This window comes from Zosterops lateralis (genome assembly GCF_965231275.1).
Source record: "Zosterops lateralis genome assembly, chromosome: 2".
Lineage (NCBI taxonomy): Eukaryota > Metazoa > Chordata > Aves > Passeriformes > Zosteropidae > Zosterops > Zosterops lateralis.
Window position 1 is genome coordinate 3,957,183 of NC_139763.1, and position 19,115 is coordinate 3,976,297.

Below are 19,115 nucleotides of genomic sequence, written 5' to 3' on the forward strand. Positions count from 1 at the left end.
GAGCTGGGATGAGCAAAGTGTCCCAGCAAGGCTCATCTACTCATCACTAAAGTGGGAATAAAAATACCACACACTGCCAGAAAGTTGCCCAAATGCACACTGAGCATTCAGAAGGTACAATTTAAGTCACAACTTTGCATTTGTTTTTAATAATAAAATCCAGGTATAAAGCTTGTGTGGCACAGGTTGTACTCCTGGCAGGGTGGGAGGTGATAACATCAGTAAAACAGTTCCCATTACCCCACAGGCAAATCTGTCCAAGCAAATCAGCCCATCAGATGCTTAAGGTTGATTTTAAGAAACATATCTGGTAGCCCAAAGATTACAAAATGCAGTTTGACATAATTTCTTTATCAATTTTGACTCTTGACTTGGTACAGAGCAGTAGCAGCCACAGCATTCAGGACAGAAAGGTCAGCATGCTTCCTGCCAAACACTAAAACCCTTTTTGTTTGAATGCCATCAGCAATAAGTATATTTTCTAAATGCAATCCTTGCATACAAAACCTTGCAATTCCTTTCTTTCTGAAGTAGTTTTGCTGAGACTGTAGAAGGAGCAGTTATTTCAAAGATTTGCAACTCCAAGCTGAGCAAAGTGGAATAGAAATAATTACACCACACAACTGCATTTGTCTGTGGTCTCTGCAAATTCAGAGTGAGACCAGTGGGACAAGAGACTCTCACAGCCCCTCAAAAAACAGAAACTAAAACCCTGGGAAGATCCATTTAGTTATCTGGAAACAGTATTGCCCTGTGCAGAGATTTCCTTCAAACTGTGCATGAAAAAAAAAAAGTAGAAGCAGCACATGCTAAAGAATTATTTTGACAACTGTCAATGCAGAATAATCAGTTAAAAAGCAGCCCTAAAATCAGGAAAATACACACATGGGCTCTCCCAACACTCTGCTTTTTGTCAGAAGAAATGGACTAAGAAACCAACAATGAAGCAACAAAAAAACTCCCAACAATTCCTTTTGAGCTTAATCCTACTTTCATCTTGCCTGAATTCAAGGCCAGGCTTCTTAGTGACTTAAAAAAACTGATCCAAAACCGTCCTTGCTCAACTGACCACAACGACAAGAAGAGGAATCAAACTTATAATTTCAAGCAACACTTAAATAATTAGGAACATGTTCTGAACAACATTTCATTCCTTCTCTATGCAAATATGACCCTGAGAGCCTTAAGTGCTTCACAAGAGGGAGTTCACTGCAACAATCAGCCAATTAACCTGGGATGCCTGAACCTTAGGTGGGAAAAAACAAGGATAAACATCTCTTCAAAGGAAACACTATCAGATACAATAAAAAAGAATAAAAAGGAATAAAAATCACACGGGAAGGGCAGGCACCACCAGGCCATCACTCCCCAGCATTCAAACCCTCTGCTATTTAAGAAGCAGCAAAATTAACCCCCAAAACACAGCTCTGCCTTCTGTAAAAACACTTCAGAACACAAACCACCGGCCGTGGAAGGGCAGAAAGTACATTTTGTGGCAGAGATCACCCCCATCTTTCCAGCACGTCAGAAACAAAGCCCCGGCCAGCGAGGGGCCGGCGGTGTGAGCACATTCACACAACCGCCAACCCTGGGTTTCTGATCAGCGATTTCATTTCCTAATCTGTGTCGGAGGGGGCTGAAAGAAACCAACCAGAAAATAAATACCGACAAATCACGACGTGCCTCACAACCTGGCCCCTGAAACTCCGAAATGAAAGCTGGCTGTAGATTGGCTCCTGCCCTGCGTGTAGGCAGTAGCATGTACCACTGCACAACGCCAAGCTCCACCTCTGCTATATAAACAATATCCTCAATTTAAACCACCGCTCGTGTTTTTGTTAGTCTGATGTAAAGAAATTAAAGGCCCTTTCTAAAGTCACTCCAGTGTTCAAAGGCAGAATGGTACCGGAAGGTGAAGATTTAGGCCTGCTCTTAAAAAGGCAAAGGGGCTAACATCAATGTTATTACCGTAAATGAAAGGGTTTTTCTTAAAGAGAAAAGTCTCACCAATTCTTCATAACTTCTATAATGCTCATTTCCTTGCCAATCCAACCTTTTAGGAAGCAACTAAATAAAGGAAAAACAAACAAACAAAAAAAGAAACCGTGAGCGGTTAAAGGGGAAAGGAGGGATTACAGACCACATCCAAAACAATGCGTGTTGAGAGGGGAAAAGTTGAGACAGCGGCAGAAACTTGAATGACTTGCAAAGGAAACTTTTTGACTACAGCAAGATTTCATCAGAGCCCACACAGACCTGGTGCTGCTCCAGCTCCTGCACCAGCACCTGCAGAGAGAAGGGGAAAAAACACAGAGTCAGGGACAAGCCACGATCTGGCCCCTCCAGAGCGGGGGCCGCGGCTGCTCCCACCGCCCCCGGACCCTCCGCGGGCAGCGCGGGGTCCCCGCGCCCGGCGAGCCCCGGACTCACCTTCAGCGCTCTCCGGCAGGGCCCGGTGCTCAGGAACCGCGCGATGAGGAAGTAAAGCTCTGAAAGAGACACGGCAAAGAGACACGGGGGGGATGAACCGGGGGGTGGCCGTGACCCATCCCGAGAGGAAAGGGGGAGGGGGGCCGGAAGATGGCGGCACCGGCGGCACCTCCTCACCCCGGGCCCGCGGTGTTACCTGATTCAATGAGCGGCAACGACGCGCCGGAGCTGGAAGAGGCCGCAGGCTCGGCCATGGCGGGCTGAGGGCGGCGGGCCCGGCTCGGCACGGCGCTGTCAGCGCCTCCCCTCCCTCCCTTCCTCCCTCCCCTCACGGCCGCCCCCCCGCTCCCCTCAGCGCTCCCTCCCTCCTTCTCCCCCCTCAGCGCAGCCTCGGCGGCGCCGCCGCCATCGCCGCCGCACCACCCGCCACGGCGCCGCCGCGGACACCTCCGCCGGGAGCGCCCTCGGAGGGAGGCGGGGGGGGGGCGGTGGAAAATAGTTCCCGCAGTACCGGGCGCGCCGGCGGGAACAGCGTTAAAAGCGTGCGGCCGCGGGGAATATACCAGCAGAGAACGGCGGGGTGGGCGGCTTGGAGGGGGGGGGGTGATTGCGGGGAAGGCGCCCGGTGAGGAGAAGGGAAGGAGGAGGAGGCGCGGAAGGATCGCGCGAGGAAGGCGGCGGTGACGCGCCCCGGGGGCGGGGCTGAGCGCGGCTGAGGGTGGCGGGGGAGAGGGAGCCGGCGGCCGGCGGGGCAGCTCCGATCGCCCCCGGGAACAGCCGGGCTGCCGCCTCTGCCTCGGCCTTCCGAGACCGGGACAGCCCGCCCGGGACCCGCGGCGAGGCACCCAGAGCCGGTTCTAGGGGGTGATGCTATGACGGAGCTGACGCCGTGTGCCGCCAGGCCTCAAGTGCCGTGTCCGGTTCTGTCCTCGCTGCGAGGAGGATATCGGGGATTGCGGCTTGTCCAGAGAAGCTGGAGAAAGGGCTGGAGCCCCAGGAGCGGCTGAGAGAGCGGGAAAGAGGCTGAGCCTGGAGAAAAGGAGGCTCAGGGGGGACCTTGTGGCTCTGCACAAGTCCCTGCCAGGAGGGGACAGCCGGGGGGGTCGGGCTGTGCTCCCAGGGAACAGGGACAGGAGGAGAGGGAACGGCCTCAGGCTGGGCCAGGGGAGGCTCAGGTGAGACATGGGGAGAATTTTTTCGCTGAAAGGGTGATCACACGTTGGAATGTGCTGCCAAGAGAGGTGTCGAAGTCCCCATTCCTGGAGGAGTTCAAGGAACGACGGGACGTGCTCTGGTCGTTGACAAGGTGCTTGATCAAAGATTGGACTCGATGATCTCAGAGGTGTTTCCCAAGCGAAATGATTTTGTGATAATGTGATTCAAAGTGTACTGCCCTACGTGGTGCCCGGTGTGTGTATCCCATACCAGCAGAGATTTGGGAGCACCAATGTTGTGTCCGTGTTGGAGGTTAGGGATGGCCCAGCCTCCTGCAGAGCTCCATGGGGAATGCTGGGGGGCACCTTGGCTGCCTCAAACACCATTTTCCACACCACTCCAGCAGCACTGCTTCCCTGGCATCGCTGATAAAGTAAAAATAAAAAGCAACTCTGCCCCCGTGCCTGTGCCACCGTGAGCCTGGCTCCTGGAGACAGGATTTTGGGAGCCAGGACATTGACCTTATGGAGGGAGTCCAGAGGAGGCTCCAGGATGAGCAGAGGGATGGAGCAGCTCTGCTGGGAGGAAAGGCTGGCACAGCTGGGATTGTTCAGCCTGGACAGGAGAAGCTTTGGCCTGAGCTCAGGGTGGCCTTGCAGGGCCTGAAGGAGCCCCAGGAAACCTGGAGAGAGACAATTCCCAAGGGCTGCAGGGACAGGACACAGGGAATGGCTTCAAAGTAGAGCGGGGTTAGGCGGGCTCTTGGGCAGGAATTGTTCCCTGGGATGGTGGGGAGGGGCTGAAATAGAATTCCCAGATTTCCTGTGGCTGCCCCTGGATCCCTGGCAGTGCCCAAGGCCAGGTTGGACATTGGGGCTTGGAGCAGCCTGGGACATGGAAGGTGTCCCTGCCCACGGCAAGGATACTGGATGATCTTTGAGGTCCCTTCCAACCCAACCCATTCTTTATCTTTCTGATTTCTCACAGTTGTTTCTGAACCATGCCCAGCCTGAACTCTGATAAAAACAGCAATGGCTGTACTTGTGTTACATTTTAAATCCAAGGTCTGCTTTCCCTATTTCATTCCCCACCTCTGGTACCTTGAAATGCATTTTTAGAACCCTGAAGTAAGTGATTTTTATTTATCGTTCCCTTAACCCAAACAACCACTAGCACTATACAAAGACAAAAAGCTATCTTCCAAGAAAGAAATTTTGTGCTGCCGTTGTATTTTGAATCAGATTGTGCTCCAGTGGATTCGAATCTGCATCAGCTCTCCAGCCCTTAGCTTAAGAGCAAGTAAATTTGGTATCACACAAGACAGAGTAATAGTGAGAAGTTACAATAAATTAAGCAGTGGGTAACAGTTTTGAGGGAGATGCTGGAAAGTCCACAGGATCACAGCACCAGAGACCCAAAACACATGAAAAATAGACTCTCATTAGACTAGAATAAACTGTTTAAATTCTGTAAAAGCAGGGATGAGTGCTTATTTTGGGGGATTGGTTATTTTGGGGGATTTACCTGCAAGTTCATTAATTTAATTGGTGGGCTGAGCTTGCCAAAACCAGAGAGTAAATAATATCATGGAGCTAGATCATGGTAAAATTAAACCAACAAATATGGAACCTGGAAGGGGGTGTTGGGGGAAGTGAATTAGAAAAGTGGCATCAATTTCCAGTTTTGAAATATCCAAGATCTTGAAACCAGAGCCAGGTGTGCTCTGTGAGGAACACACCTGTGATGGAATGGAACAGGAGCAGCTTGTGGCCTAAGACTGGGAGACTTCCTATGGAGAAATTAAAGAGTGCTGATGTATTGAAGAGTAAAAATGGTAAAATTCTAAAATGAAAGTATTGATTAAGAATGCAAGTTAAAGGTGAAACTAAAATGGGGTGGTTTTTTTAGAAATAACTGCAACAATTTGAAAGAGGCACTAAAAATGTACAGGAAGCAGGTTCTGGGCTTGCAGGTGTTACTTAAGAGGGTAAACAAGTTCTGGGGGAGGAGGAAAAAAAACCCCAACAAAGAACAAACAGTTACAGTTTGATGTTGGCTCCTCCCAGGACAAGGTGACAGTTGTCTGGCTGGCGTCTGATGCTTACTAATTATTGACTTTCTTTAAAGCAAACAGCAGAGGCACAAAGCTCTCAGCTTTCAAACTGAAGTTGAGATTAACACTGCAATTCTCCACTCCCTGAACAGCCACCCATCTCTTTAAAAGTACAGTTTAACACTCTGAAGGACACAAAAATCCAAACATTGTGGGTTCACAGTCAATGCAGGAGCTTTGGAATCCTTTCATAATCAAGATTTATTTGGTTTTTGTTCGGTGATCACAAACACTATCAACAATTTTACAATTGTTTTTATTCACAGAGCTTTTTTTTAAATCTAAAAACTAATTCTGTTTTTCTTTTCTAGCTCTAATTCAAATATTTTTCACTCAATCTTTGTAGACAAGCTGTCCTTTAAAACTAGATGTGAAATTCCAGTATCTCAAATATTGACAATAACAAGTTCCATCTGTCAAGCAGAAACTTTTACTTAAGACAGTATTTAAAGATATAAAATAAAAGTTTCCAATCTTTTGCATCACAGCTACAAAGTTGTTGGGAAAAAAATAAAGCTGCAACTACCAAAAATAACTTTGTCACTGATATACACCACTCAGCAAGAAATCCACCACTAGGGAGCAGTTTTATTAGATAAGCAATTCTACTGATGGTACAACCATAGAGAAAGATAAATAACTAAAATGTTAACAACATTCTCAAGACATCGTTATGAATTCCAAAGTCTGATCTGTGCTGTGCTTCATTTTTATAGGATAGAAAACTGTCCCTTGGAGTCTGTGGAACGTGAGGCCTAATCAAGGCCTCAAAGCCCTCTCCTTAATTAACACACCATTAATTTCTGGTTTCATAGAAAAAAGACAACCAGTACATGATTTTACCACTTAAAAAAAGCATTTACACTTATCTAAATATGTAAAAAAATGGGTTGAGTCGGGATTCTCTCCTTTTTAAAAACATGTTTTCTAGAACTACTAAAAAACTTGCATTTACAAAATAGTTGATAAAAATATTCCTCTGAATTGTACAAGAAGAAAGGTTTAAGGACCACCAGTTACAGATGTGGGAGCAGGTGTCACTCAGACTTCACTTCTTTCTCTGCAGCTGCATCAGGTGCTGGGGTCTGGAAAGGGAAAAAAAAACCAGAACACTTCAGAGAAGGAAGTTTTTAATAGCTCAGATTAGTTTTAATGCACAAAAGGACAGAATAACCCCGAGTTGTTCCTGCAGATTTCTCTTGGATCATGACCTGCTAAACTAAGCTGTCACAAAAAGGTTCCTTGGATCCACCAGGGTAGATTTCAGGATGTTGATTTTATTACTAAACACACATTGCAAAGGAATTTAATTTTAATTGGATTACTGCCTTTGTGACAGAAGAAACTTTAGCTTTTACACTGCTACAATTACACATGAGGTGTTTAGAAAACACAGGAGGCAACACTTCACACCTTTAAATTTCAGTCCCACAGTTTGAAATATTCTTCAAATCTTAACCCTGCTTTAATTCTTAGCAAACAATAACATCCAACAGGACAGACTCTGCCTCTTCTAGACTTTGGTATAGAATTCCACCTGGAATTTTGGTTGGTGTGACCAAGTCATTATCCATTACTTGTAAATTTACATAATCTCTGCACCAGTGAACTAAAGGGACTCCAGATGGGAATGCTGCCAAATTTGGTTCAGCTGCTGGAATATTACAAGCCCAAATTAAAAGACTGCAATAATGCCAAAAATTGAGTCAGCTGAAGAACTCATAGTTACAGCACAACTTTCTCACACTGCAAGCTTGCAAATGACAAACTGCCACCCCAGAGTAAATCCTCCTGCTCCTGAAGCACCATCCTGTACTTTCCTTGCCCACCAAACCCCATCATCTACCTAAAACCAAAATATTCCACTGAACTCCTGAAAACAAGGGGACATTGACTGTCACAGAAAGCTGACACCAGCTCTAGGCCTGTCACCACACTCACCCTGGTGAGAGGCGCTGCTTTTCCCTGCTGATCTTTTCCTAAATCTGTAACTGACTTGTGTGTGCATTCCAGGAATGTAACACAGAGTGGAGGATGCTGTAAGTGACCTGACCAATGACTCCATGAAGTTCAGCCACTCTCAGCCAAGACTCACCTGGCACAGTCACTTCTCCAGCAACAACAACTCATTAACTGTTATACTTTGTTCCTGCACCAACCTGTCCCTTCTCCCAGCAGTGCCTGTCAACGTCTCCTCAACTTTGCTCAAATCAACTCTGGGTTTTCACTCAAAAAATCTCTCCAGGCCCAAGAAAAAGAGTATTTCATTTGTCAAGAAACTTTTGTAGCAAAAAAACCCCAAAAACTTTCTCAGTAACAGCAAACCCAAACCCAGCCCTCCAAACTTCACCTCCTCAGTTTTAGCTTCCCCATTTTCTGCAGGCAGGTTGTCCTTTGTCTGTTCTTGGTTTGTCTCTTCTGTCTGTTTTCCTTTAGGCCCCTTCTTCCCCTTTGATGGAGCTTTCTTGTCCTCAGATTTATCCTGTAACAAAAAACAAAAGATTTATCCTGTAACATTTCCAGTAGGTCAATTGTTAGGACTTTCCAGGTAAGCCTTGAAAATAATAAAAAGCACAGAAAAACCAAGATGGATTTGCCAAGCTACCAACAACCCCTGATCACTCACTTACAAAATATTTCAGAATTACAAAATTGCAACACACTATACTCTGATTGCAAAAATATATTTTTCTTCATTAGTATGTATTTAAAAAGCCCACCACATTACTTCTTAATGAGCAAGCTTCTCACAACTGGAAAAAATACTGAGGGAAGTTTTAAAAACTGACAAAGGTGGGTTTTTTTGATGAATTAAATAAAAAAATCTTTTGACTGTTAATTAATAGCTTGAAGTAGTTATAAGCAGAAAATCAGTATCACATATGTCAGTCAACATCAATGAGCAGCAGTAAGTGCAGATGCATCACAGACACTGCAAAAAAAAAAAAAAAAAAACCAAAACAACCCAAACTCAAAACAAAACACACAAACAAACAAAAAAAAAAAATCCATGAAATTACAAAATTCTTTAGGCTTACAGCCCTGAGAGTGGGAACACACTGATACTCAAACCACCAGAATGAAGGTGGATTCCTTATCAGTAACTGCTCAATAGAATACAATGAAAACATCAGGAAGTCTGCTAAGATTATTAATTTATCTGAAATTAGAGAATCACAGAACAGTTTGGGTTGAGAGGGATCTTAAAGATCATCTCATCCAACCCCCAACACCTCCCACTGTCCCAGGCTGCTCCAAGCCCCAATGTCCAACCTGGCCTTGGGCACTGCCAGGGATCCAGGGGCAGCCACAGCAAATCTGGGAATTCTATTCCAGGGCCTGCCCACCCTGCCAGGGAACAATTCCTGCCCAAGATCCCATCTCTCCCTGTGTGACACTGTCTCTCCGTCCCTTGGAAACTGTCTCTCTTCATCTTTCTCATCAATTCCCTTCAGGTACTGAAAGGCAACAATGAGGTCGCCCCAAAGCTCTTAATCAATACATCACAGAGAAATCTTAAGATGATAAAGGAAAGCTTAACAACACAAACGGCAGCAAGCCAACAGACACAAGGCCACTTTTAATTCTCAAAAAAAAAAAAAAAAAAAAAAAAAACCAAACAGAAGAATTTTACACCTTACTTATTTGCACTGTGAAAGCCGTGCTGAAGAATTCAAAGATCACACAAACACTTGAAAGCTTGACATGTGAATGGAAACTCATGTGGTTTTTAAGTGGTTTTCCCTGTCCTAACACACTGCTTTAAAACATCAGTGCAGTGGGTGTATTTTATCCCATCTTGTAACAGAGATGAAATACAACACTGTGCACAGAATCATTCAGTTTGGAAAACTCCAAGATACTCCAGTCCAACTTTAAGTGGGCACCACCCTGTCAACCAGAGCAGAGCAGAGCAGTCAAACAACATCCAGGCCTATCCCTGGACACCTCCAGAGACGGGGTGACTTCACCACCTCCCTGGGCAGCTTTTCCAACGCCTGACCAGCCTTTCTGTGAAGAAATCCCTCCTGATGTCCTAACGCACAGCTGCTCTGACAGTCAGGTAGTTCCACCCAACACCAAACCACGATGCAACACGCAGGGATCCGTGCCCACGCCTCCATGCAACGCCCGGAGCTTAACAAGGCTCTACATACACACTGATGGAATGTACCTGTAAACACTGGCAAAAGCACATTAAAACAACGCTTGAGCCAAGCGAGTGTTTCTACAAGGAATAAAGCCATTCCAGCTTGAGATGCCCTCAAGCACCACCTCCCCTCTTCCAATTCGCTCTCACCTTTGCCGGTAACTTTTTGGGTTTCGGCTCTGCTTTGGCGGGCGCGGGTTTCTGAGGAGAGAGAACAAGTCAGGAAGGATCCAACCCGCTGGGGGGGGGTCCCCTCCCGGGCACAGGATAAGGGGCAGGCCGCTGGGCACTTACCGCGGAGAGCCGCGCCGACCGCCGCTTGGGCTGCGGGCAGGGAGAGAGAGAGACACAACAGAGAGAGAGAGAGAGAGAAAGGCGTGAGGGGCGGGCGGGCCGGGGGCAGCCCCGCCTGCCCTCCCCGCCCTGCCCGTTCTTTACTTACCTCCTCGGGGGCGTCCCCGTCCGCCACCGTCACCTGCAACACACACACGGCGCGTCAGCGGGGCGGGCCCGCCCGGACCGGCCTCAGGCCACCCCCGCCCGCCCCTTCCCGCCGCTGCCGGACCGCGAGTCCCGCCGAGCCCTCCCGAGCCTCCCACATCGCCAGATCCCGGCCCGGCCCGCCAGGCCGCCCGCCACAAGGCGAAAGGCGCCGGCCTTCAATATCACCCGCCGCTCCAGAGCCCACAGCGCGGCCGCTTCCCGCCCAGCCCCGTCCCCACAACGCCCCCGCCCCGTTCCCTGCCCGCCGGCTCTCCGCTGGCTGCCCGCCCGCCTTCACCTTCCTCTTGGGCATCTCGAAGCTCCCGGCCGCGTCCCCCGCGGCTGCGGCTGCTGGTGTGGCGCGGGTGCTGCGAGCTGTGCTGCTGCTGCTGTGGCGGCGGCTGCTGCCTGCGAGCCCGAGCCCGGCTGCGCGGCGGGGCCGGCCCCCCTCCCCATCCCAGCAGCGCCAGCGGCGCCGCAACAGGATCCAGCCGGATCGGCCCGCGCGCCCCGCCCCGCCCCGCCCCGCGCGCGCCGCCGCCTCATTGGCCCGCCCGCCCCCACGTGCCGCGCGCGTCCCCGCCTGCCCCTCACGGGCCGCTCCGCGCTCCCGATCCCGATCCCAATCCCGATCCTGGTCCTGGTGCCGTCCCGGTCCCGGTTCGAGTCTCGGTCGCTCCTGGTGCCGGGCCCGCCCCCATGGCGGAGAGCGGCGCCTGGCTGCTGGTGCTCAGCGCCGTGTTCCTCTGCAACGCGCTCAAGATCCTCCTGCCCTCCTGCTCCTCCATCGTGAGTGGCGGCCCCGCGCCCGCCCCGCGCCCGCCGGGGATGGGGGAAAGCGGGAGGGTGGCTGGGAGGGGAGCCCAGGGAGGGCGGTAAAAGGGGTCCTGTCACCGCATGGGGCCCGGTGTCCCTCTCCCGGCTGTGAGGGGCAGGCTCTGGTCCTGCTCCTGGCTTTGGAGAGGAGAAGGTGATGCTGGAGATGCCGGAACGCAGCCCTGGGGCTGGGTGGTTCCCTGGGCCCTGCTGAAGTGCTGGGGGATGAGTTACCGTGTGTTCAGCGATGCTCCTGAGCCCCCAGCCCTTAGGATGGATCACGGAGTCATGGGATGGTTTGGGCTGGAAGGAACCTTAAGGATCATCCAGGGAACCTTCCTCTGGGCCTGGCTGCTCTTGAGCTCCTCCAGGGATGGGACACCCGCAGCTTCTCAGTTTTCGGGAGTAGCAAGGGCAGCTCTGCTTAGTCTTGCGTGTTTTCAGCAGAGGGACGTGCCCATTGTTGGGATGGGAGATCAGTGGATGTGGAGATTAAGGAGTTGAGCCATTGTAGGAGTGAATAAACCTTAAGTTTCAGCCAGTAATCAGGGTCCCCCTGTTCTGATCTGAAGCATTCCCGTGGAAGCGTGGATAATGGAATTGAGGACAAATAAACGCTGTGACTGCCAGATAAACTCACGAGTGTACAAAGATGCTGAAATCCCTCTGCCGCTCTGCTCTGCCATGGAAATAACTTTACTGGCACAGAGATCAGTGTGCACTGGTCAACAATGGACAAAAATCCTTTAAAACTTAATTCACCCTCAGCAATTTAGGAAGCTGAACTCAGCGTTGCTAGGGATGAGTGATGAGACAGCCACATGAGGAGAGGCTGAGGGTATTTGGAGGAGACTGAGACTGGGATCTGCAGCTCCTCTTGAGGGACAGACAGCTCCCATCTCTGCTCCTGGCACAGGGACAGCAGCCAGGGAGAGGCTGGAGCTGTGCCAGGAGGGATTGAGAGGGGATTTTAGGGCAAGTTTCTTCCCCCAGAGGATTCAGGCACTGCCCAGGCTCCCCAGGGAATGGGCACTGCCAGAGCTCCAGGAGCCTTTGGACAGCACTGCCAGGGATGCCCAGGCTGGGATTGTTGGGGAATCTGGGCAGGGACAGAGCTTGGACTCAATTCCTTGTGGGTCCCTTCCAACTCAGGATATTCTAAGATTCTATGAAGATCTCTGCTCAGCTTTATGCTGTGGTTTGAGACTGAAGATGGTGTTAATGCTCTCACTGACTGAAGGCCTGAGAATAGTATCCATGGGGAAAAAATTAAATGTGTCTTGGGGAAGCTGGAAACATTTCCTAAGGAACAGCAAGAAAAAGATTTTGTGTCCTTTGTGCCTTCATTTCTATGGCAAACTGAGTTCATGAACCAACAAGCAGGTGGTGCCTCAAGAAAAGAAATTAGGAAAGTAAAAGGAAAGGAGAAAGTGTTGGAGTACTTGGCTGCTGGAGCTGGAAATGGGAATGATCACAGAATTATTTAGTTTGGAAAAAACCTTTAAGATCATTGAGTCCACCCTGAGGCTCTTTCCTCTCATCTTGTCACTCGTTCTCTTGTTACCCAAGGATTTCCTGCATCTCAGTGAAAGATCCTTTTTTATGGGAGGCTTTTGAGTTCATATTTTATACATATTAAAGCAAATCACTGGAATTCTGGGTCAATAATTAATAGCTTTCTTCACTTCTTAGATATCCAGGCTGTTACAGAAGGATGCAGAGCAGGAATCCCAGATGAGAGCTGAGATCCAGACCATGAAGCAGGAGCTTGCCACCATCAGTATGATGGATGAGTTTGCCAGATATGCCCGGCTGGAGAGGAGGATTAACAAAATGACTGACAAGCTCAAAACCCACGGTACAGTTCCATGTCTGCTCCCTTTTCCAAAAGGAAAAAAACATTTTCTGTTTCTGAAAAGCATTCTGTCAAGAGTGTTTTCAGTTTTAAGTATTTATCCTTCAAACTTGCCTTCCCCATATCATCCATTTTTTTTTCTTTCTTTCTTTCCTTTCTTTCCTTTCTTTCTTTTCTTTCTTTCTTTCTTTCTTTCTTTCTTTCTTTCTTTCTTTCTTTCTTTCTTTCTTTCTTTCTTTTCTTTCTTTTCTTTCTTTTCTTTCTTTCTCTCTCTCTCTCTCTTTCTTTCTCTCTTTCTCTTTCTTTCTTTCTCTTTCTCTCTTTTCTCTCTCTGTTGTTCTTTCTTTTTTTCTCCCTTCCCTTCCCTTCCCTTCCCTTCCCTTCCCTTCCCTTCCCTTCCCTTCCCTTCCCTTCCCTTCCCTTCCCTTCCCTTCCCTTCCCTTCCCTTCCCTTCCCTTCCCTTCCCTTCCCTTCCCTTCCCTTCCCTTCCCTTCCCTTCCCTTCCCTTCCCTTCCCTTCCCTTCCCTTCCCTTCCCTTCCCTTCCCTTCCCTTCCCTTCCCTTCCCTTCCCTTCCCTTCCCTTCCCTTCCCTTCCCTTCCCTTCCCTTCCCTTCCTTTCCCCCTTTCTTTTTCTCTCTCTCCTTCTTATTTTTTTCCTCTTTAAACTATTTGAAGAGCTTGCTTGTGTCTTTCCAGGAATTTCCTGGGCTTCACTGTGTAATTATTTATTCTTTCTCAGTGATGCTGATCACTAAATCCTGTTTTGAGTAAGTCAAGAAAGAAACCACAGTGTGATACAAAACTGGCAGTTTGTTGTAGAAGGGTGTTTTTAATATAGCTAAAAGTCATTGGAAAGAGACTTTTAAATAGGGTAATGTCCAGTCTTAAACAGTGAAATATTAAAGCATGACCAATTTGATGTAATTATACTTCATTATTATAAGTAACGTAAACTAATATTTTTATTTCTTTAACAGTGAAAGCACGAACTGCCCAATTAGCCAAAATAAAGTGGGTCATAAATATTGTATTCTACGTATTGCAGGTAAGTAAATACTTTGTTATGGATACAACTTAACCCAAATCCTCAGTAGTGTTACAATTCTCTCCAGGTTTATTGGCCCATAACTGGTCACTCAGGGCTCCCCCGGCACAGGGAAGATGTGGAGCTCAAGGAGAGAGCCCAGAGGAGGCTCCAGGATGAGCAGAGGGATGGAGCAGCTCTGCTGGGAGGAAAGGCTGGCACAGCTGGGATTGTTCAGCCTGGACAGGAGAAGCTTTGGGCTGAGCTCAGGGTGGCCTTGCAGGGCCTGAAGGAGCCCCAGGAAACCTGGAGAGAGACAATACCCAAGGGCCAAAGGGACAGGACACAGGGAATGGCCTCACACTGAGAAATGACAAGTTTAAGTGGGATGTTGGGAAAAAATCCTTCCCTGGGAGGGTGGGGAGAGGCAGGGATAGAATTCCCAGATTTTTTGTGGCTGCCTCTGGATCCCTGGCAGTGCCCAAGGCCAGGTTGGACACTGGGGCTTGGAGCAGCCTGGGACAGTGGGAGGTGTCCCTGACCATGGCAGGGGTGGCCACTGGATGATTTTTAAAGTCCCTTCCAGCCTAAATCATTCTGTGATTCCAAGGACACGGAGCTTGTCAAACAGAAAGAGTTTCTGGAACTGGAAGGGAAATGCTGCTGATAAAATCTGGTAGTTCAGAATGGAAAGAGTTTAACTTTCATCTCAGGTCTGTGTTTGTGGTTTTGCAGGGACAAGATTGGAGTTTGTCTTAGCTCTTTAATCATTGGGTTTGGTTTTTTTTATATATATGGCCCCAAATCCAGGAGAGTTCTGCTACATGTAAATATAATTCTGGCTTTGGAAACAAAATACACTTCTGCTGAGGATGCAAATCTCCACCTACAGCTGCCACACATTTCCCCACGGTGCCTCATCAGATTGTCTGTGTAGTTCTGACGTGATGCCAATGAATTTTCTAAGGAGAATTTGCTAACGAGGATGGCAGTGGTCAGCCTGAAGATTTTCCTTAGGGGACTGTTAAAGTGAGTTGCATTCCTTGTAGGCAAAAATTCAGGCTAAAAAGGGTCTTCAGAATTTTAAGAAATGCTATGACTGTGTTTGACTCTTTTGGATTGGAATGAGGGTCTTGAAATAAAACAAGTTCTCACTGCAACCTCCTGATATTGTGTATAAATTAAAGGTCATACTGAATCTAAAAATATTTTGAAGAAGATAAAATAACAAACAATTCCCTTTCCTTAGAATTTATTATTTGCTCTTTCCAGATAGCACTGGGAATGTACTTTGATGTGTCTTATTATCCAAACTAATAAAAATTCCCATTCCAGGCTGCCCTGATGATCTCTCTGATCTGGAAGTACTACTCCGAACCCGTCACGGTGCTGCCAAGCAAATGGTTGGCTCCCCTGGAGCGCCTGGTGGCCTTCCCTACAGGAGTGGCAGGTGAGGAAAAGGACATTCCCAAGTCCCAAAGCATCCATGGATTAACAGCAGCTGCCTCTCTGACTCCCAGAGCACAGGGTTCAAATATTTGAGCAGCTCTTCCATGTGTGCTCAGTTCTGGTTTCTTGAACTGATCGCGGAATTTTGTCACTTTTATTTCCACCCAATCAGAGCATTGCCCTCGTCTGTATGGAATGACTCTGGGGAAGATTTAAATTAGAAAATCAGAGAATCACCCCTAAAGGGAGTTTTCTTCACAGGTGTGCTATGAAATAGCTATATACTTACCAAACAGCTGATTTCAATTTTAGGGGAAATTTACTTTTTACCTCTCAAATCCTGAATTTTGGTTCAAGCAAAGCATTCTGTGACTTGATTAAGCATTCTTGGCTTGATTAAGCCAAGCCTTAAACTTTAGATATTTTCTCTTGGGTCTGTAGCAGATGGTTTTATCTGCGGGATGCACTCACCACACTTTAGCTCATATTTGTGTATTTGGTGTTTTTTTTTCCCAAGGCAATCCAGACTTTTTTGGGACCAGCATTGATTTATCTCTTGTATCTCCCTTTTGTATATAAAGAGTTTTGTTCCTGTTGGCCTCATGAATCCCGAGTTTCATTTTTTTACACTTCCAAGGTTGTTTTTAGCTGCACAAGATTCCTCAGGGTTATTGATCCAACAACTTCAATCGTGGTTTCTCCCTCTTTTCCAGGAGGTGTGGGAATTACCTGCTGGCTGGTGGTCTGCAATAAAGTTGTAGCTATCATGCTGCACCCCTTCAGCTGAAGGAATCACAGCAATCCCTGGACTCCTCAACTACATTTACACTAACTCTTACAAATTAATTTAAAAAAAGAAAGGGACAGTTATCTTTCATGAGACAAGGTCTGAGACAATCCTTGTTATTCCATTTGCATATGAGTCAGTCCTTTGGATTTCTCTTCCCAGAGTTTGTCTTTCAGTTTGGAAAGAACAGCATTGCTGGTTATAAAACCTCATTTTGGGTTTATTCGTGACAGAACCATGAGGTTTTGTCATGGCAAACATTTACAAGTGTTGGGTTTGTGGTTTTAAATTGGAAATGTGCTGGCTTTAGGAATTAATTTGGGAGCTTGGCTGTTTCTTTGCTGTAAAATGTGGCAGCTTCACCCCAATGTGGGATGGGATCATGTTGGGTGGTGCAGAGGGCAGAGGGAAGTTGCTTGGCTTGGGGCAAAAGAGAGTTTCCTTGTGATTTTTTACCCTAAAATTGGAATATTCTTGAGCTCTCCTGAAACAATAGATGTGTTTAATCAAGATTTTATCTCTTAAGAGGTTTTCTCAGCTGCCAAACACAGGCTCCTGTCAATGAAGCAGAAGACAGTGCTGTTCCTGCAGAGGGATTTAGTTTCCCACTCTGGAATTCCCACAGAGGAATGATCTGTTCTGCTATTCCAGGGCCTTTTCCTCCCTGCAGGAAGGAAGGGGCCAGAACCCCTCCAAAACTGGCACTTGCTTTTAAAACCCAGTTCAAAAGGTCAGGTTATGTTGTGTGTGTATATATATGGATTTAATATTTTTGTTTGTTTGTTTTAATGTTAATTTAAAAATTGGGATTTTTTTATTAGGAGTTGCGTTTAGCCAACATGGAAATAAATATCAAGGAAAAAAATGTTGTGATTGAATCTTATGTATGATTGTGTTGTTATTAAGGAAATAAAGCTTTTCCACCCATTTTAGATTTTCTCATGTCTTTTTTAATGTTAACTGCAGTTTTCTTAAACAACCCACAAAAACCCCAAACAAACAAACCCAAAATGGCAAAACAAATCCCAAACTCACCAAAATCGAAGCCCAAACAACGGCTCCCTGTGTTAATGCATAAGGAAATACCATTTGAATCAACTGGACTAATTAATTTTCTAAATTATTTTTCTAAACCTTGGAAATATTGCTGTAAAGCAGGTTCAGCTTTGAATGCCTTTGTCATCTTTAAAAGCTTTTGTAGTGTATTTTCTGACATTTTTTAAAGTGCTACTGCCTTTAAAAATTAACAAAACGTCCCTAATTTTTCCAAACTTCACACAAATTTAGCAAGTATCTAATGAATTACTGTGAGGAACAAAACACAATCCTCCTCCCCTCGCTTACATAACCTTAAACAAGGATTTTTAGAGGCTTTTTGGGGACTGGCTATGCCTGACTTCTCCAAAACAATGCTTTCCTCTTGCACATTCATCGCTGGATGTCAGCTGGGGAAGTTACCAGGCAAACTGCTTTGATAAGTTCCAACAGTGGGGAAGAAAGAGGCTTTAGAGGTTTCTAATGCTCATGAAAACAATGTAGGAGCAAATTATTTTTATTATCTGTGAATTCTGGAAGCTGTTTGGGGAGTGAAGGAATTAAAAAAGTGTTTTCTTTTATTGCATTGTTGGTCCTCACCCAGCAGTGAACCTTATGAAAGCAGCATGGAGCTGACAACCACCCAGCTTCCAAATTCCAGCTCCTTGGGGATGCAAAAACCTGGAAGTTCTTAAACAAGGACTAACTTTTACCTGGTAACAGGTAAAAATGATAAGGAATTCTTAATACAACACGTTTTTGTGGATACACACTGAGCACAGAATGGGTTTTTTTGTGACAACTGGAGAAAATCAAGGAGAGCAATTGCCAGTGCTTGTAAGATTTCATCAACATTCAATGAAAGTAAAACATTTGGGTTTTAACAATCTGAATGTTTAAACTTTCTAAAGGTAAACTGATGAGCTGAACTATGAGAAATAACTGTATACCCTCAGGAGATGGTTTTAATGAGGAGAGATGGACCCTGGCAGGGAGTTTGGGATTTGCCATGCACTCCTCACTTGCCTGCCATTCCCCTTGTGCAGCTGGAACTCGAGGGGCTCCCTCCTTGCAAACAGCCCTCCCCAAAGAGCTCCTCCCTCAGGTTTTCCTCTCATTCCAGAGGTGCCATCCTGCCTGGCCAGGGGGATTTGCCCAAAAGAAGGTTCATAAGCCCCAAAGGCAATTCTCCCCCTGGACACAGCAGTGTTGCTGCAGCTCTGGCCTGCCCGTCTCAGGCTGCTCAGGCTGCTCAAGCTGCCTGCTTTCCATTTGGCACCTGAGGTGTGCAACCCCTGATGCAAATTCTCAACAGCTTCTGAGGAGATGTATTTTTTTTTCAGCCTGGTGGGGTCCTGGCTTGGAACTGCACCTTCACTCCAGGCTTCCTTCTTTTGCTGCTCAGATGGTTTTTTCTCTTCTTTTTCAACTTCTTCCACTGCCTCTCCTTCTTGATTGTTCTCTCTTACGCTGTCACTTTGAGGACTTTGTTCAGATTTTGTCAGGCTTTTCAACTCCTGTTCAAAAACTTCTGTCTGTTTTTCCATTTCTTTAATAATTTCTGGAAAATTGCATTCTTCCATCAGTAGTTTGTCCCCTGAAATATTGTGGGGTTTAAGAACATGAAGAGTTATGAAGCTTTAAAAAGAGCAAGTGTCACATCCTTATTTCACTGCTTCAGTTCTTATTATTGATGGTATTTCAAATACCATCTATAATAAATACAATAGCATGGGGCAAGATTTAAACAACATAATTCTGTCACTGAATCCAGGTTAATATCTTTATTTTTTACTTTTTTTTTTTCATGGTGTTGAA

The 19,115-nt window shown here is 46.7% G+C and overlaps 3 protein-coding genes across 3 annotated transcripts in view; 1 reads left to right on the forward strand and 2 right to left on the reverse strand.

Annotated features, from left to right (window-relative positions):
- Positions 1-2,690, reverse strand: part of BRWD1 (bromodomain and WD repeat domain containing 1) — a 41,621-nt gene extending 38,931 nt beyond the window's left edge. Inside the window, exons 1-4 of the mRNA XM_083854528.1 lie at positions 2,627-2,690; positions 2,431-2,489; positions 2,257-2,286; positions 2,008-2,067 (exon numbers count right to left, since the gene is read on the reverse strand). Coding sequence (XP_083710654.1) covers positions 2,008-2,067; positions 2,257-2,286; positions 2,431-2,489; positions 2,627-2,684 — 207 coding nt within the window. The 5' untranslated portion in view covers positions 2,685-2,690. The remainder of the gene's footprint in view (positions 1-2,007; positions 2,068-2,256; positions 2,287-2,430; positions 2,490-2,626) is intronic.
- A 3,191-nt stretch (positions 2,691-5,881) lies between these two features.
- Positions 5,882-10,659, reverse strand: HMGN1 (high mobility group nucleosome binding domain 1). Its single transcript, XM_083885001.1, has 6 exons — positions 10,630-10,659; positions 10,291-10,323; positions 10,143-10,172; positions 9,999-10,049; positions 8,049-8,180; positions 5,882-6,783 (listed from the first exon to the last, which is right to left on the reverse strand). Exons 1-6 carry the CDS (start codon positions 10,642-10,644, stop codon positions 6,736-6,738), a joined length of 309 nt encoding a protein of 102 aa, XP_083741127.1. The 5' UTR covers positions 10,645-10,659; the 3' UTR covers positions 5,882-6,735.
- A 336-nt stretch (positions 10,660-10,995) lies between these two features.
- Positions 10,996-17,179, forward strand: GET1 (guided entry of tail-anchored proteins factor 1). The gene is made up of 5 exons (XM_083855851.1): positions 10,996-11,120; positions 12,840-13,005; positions 13,980-14,047; positions 15,362-15,476; positions 16,189-17,179. Exons 1-5 carry the CDS (start codon positions 11,031-11,033, stop codon positions 16,260-16,262), a joined length of 513 nt encoding a protein of 170 aa, XP_083711977.1. The 5' UTR covers positions 10,996-11,030; the 3' UTR covers positions 16,263-17,179.
- The last annotated feature ends 1,936 nt before the right edge of the window (positions 17,180-19,115 follow it).

What these genes read in the sequence shown, in the direction of transcription:
- HMGN1 (XM_083885001.1), bottom strand. An exon ending in ACGGGGACGCCCCCGAGGAG is followed by an intron (nt 10,173 to 10,290) that starts GTAAGTAAAGAA and finishes CCCTGCCCGCAG; the next exon opens with CCCAAGCGGCGGTCGGCGCG. An exon ending in GGGAAGCTAAAACTGAGGAG is followed by an intron (nt 6,784 to 8,048) that starts GTGAAGTTTGGA and finishes TTCCCTTTCCAG; the next exon opens with ACCCCAGCACCTGATGCAGC.
- GET1 (XM_083855851.1), top strand. Translation starts at nt 11,031, where the DNA reads ATGGCGGAGAGCGGCGCCTGGCTGCTGGTGCTCAGCGCCGTGTTCCTC. An exon ending in TGCCCTCCTGCTCCTCCATC is followed by an intron (nt 11,121 to 12,839) that starts GTGAGTGGCGGC and finishes TTCACTTCTTAG; the next exon opens with ATATCCAGGCTGTTACAGAA. An exon ending in CTTCCCTACAGGAGTGGCAG is followed by an intron (nt 15,477 to 16,188) that starts GTGAGGAAAAGG and finishes CCTCTTTTCCAG; the next exon opens with GAGGTGTGGGAATTACCTGC.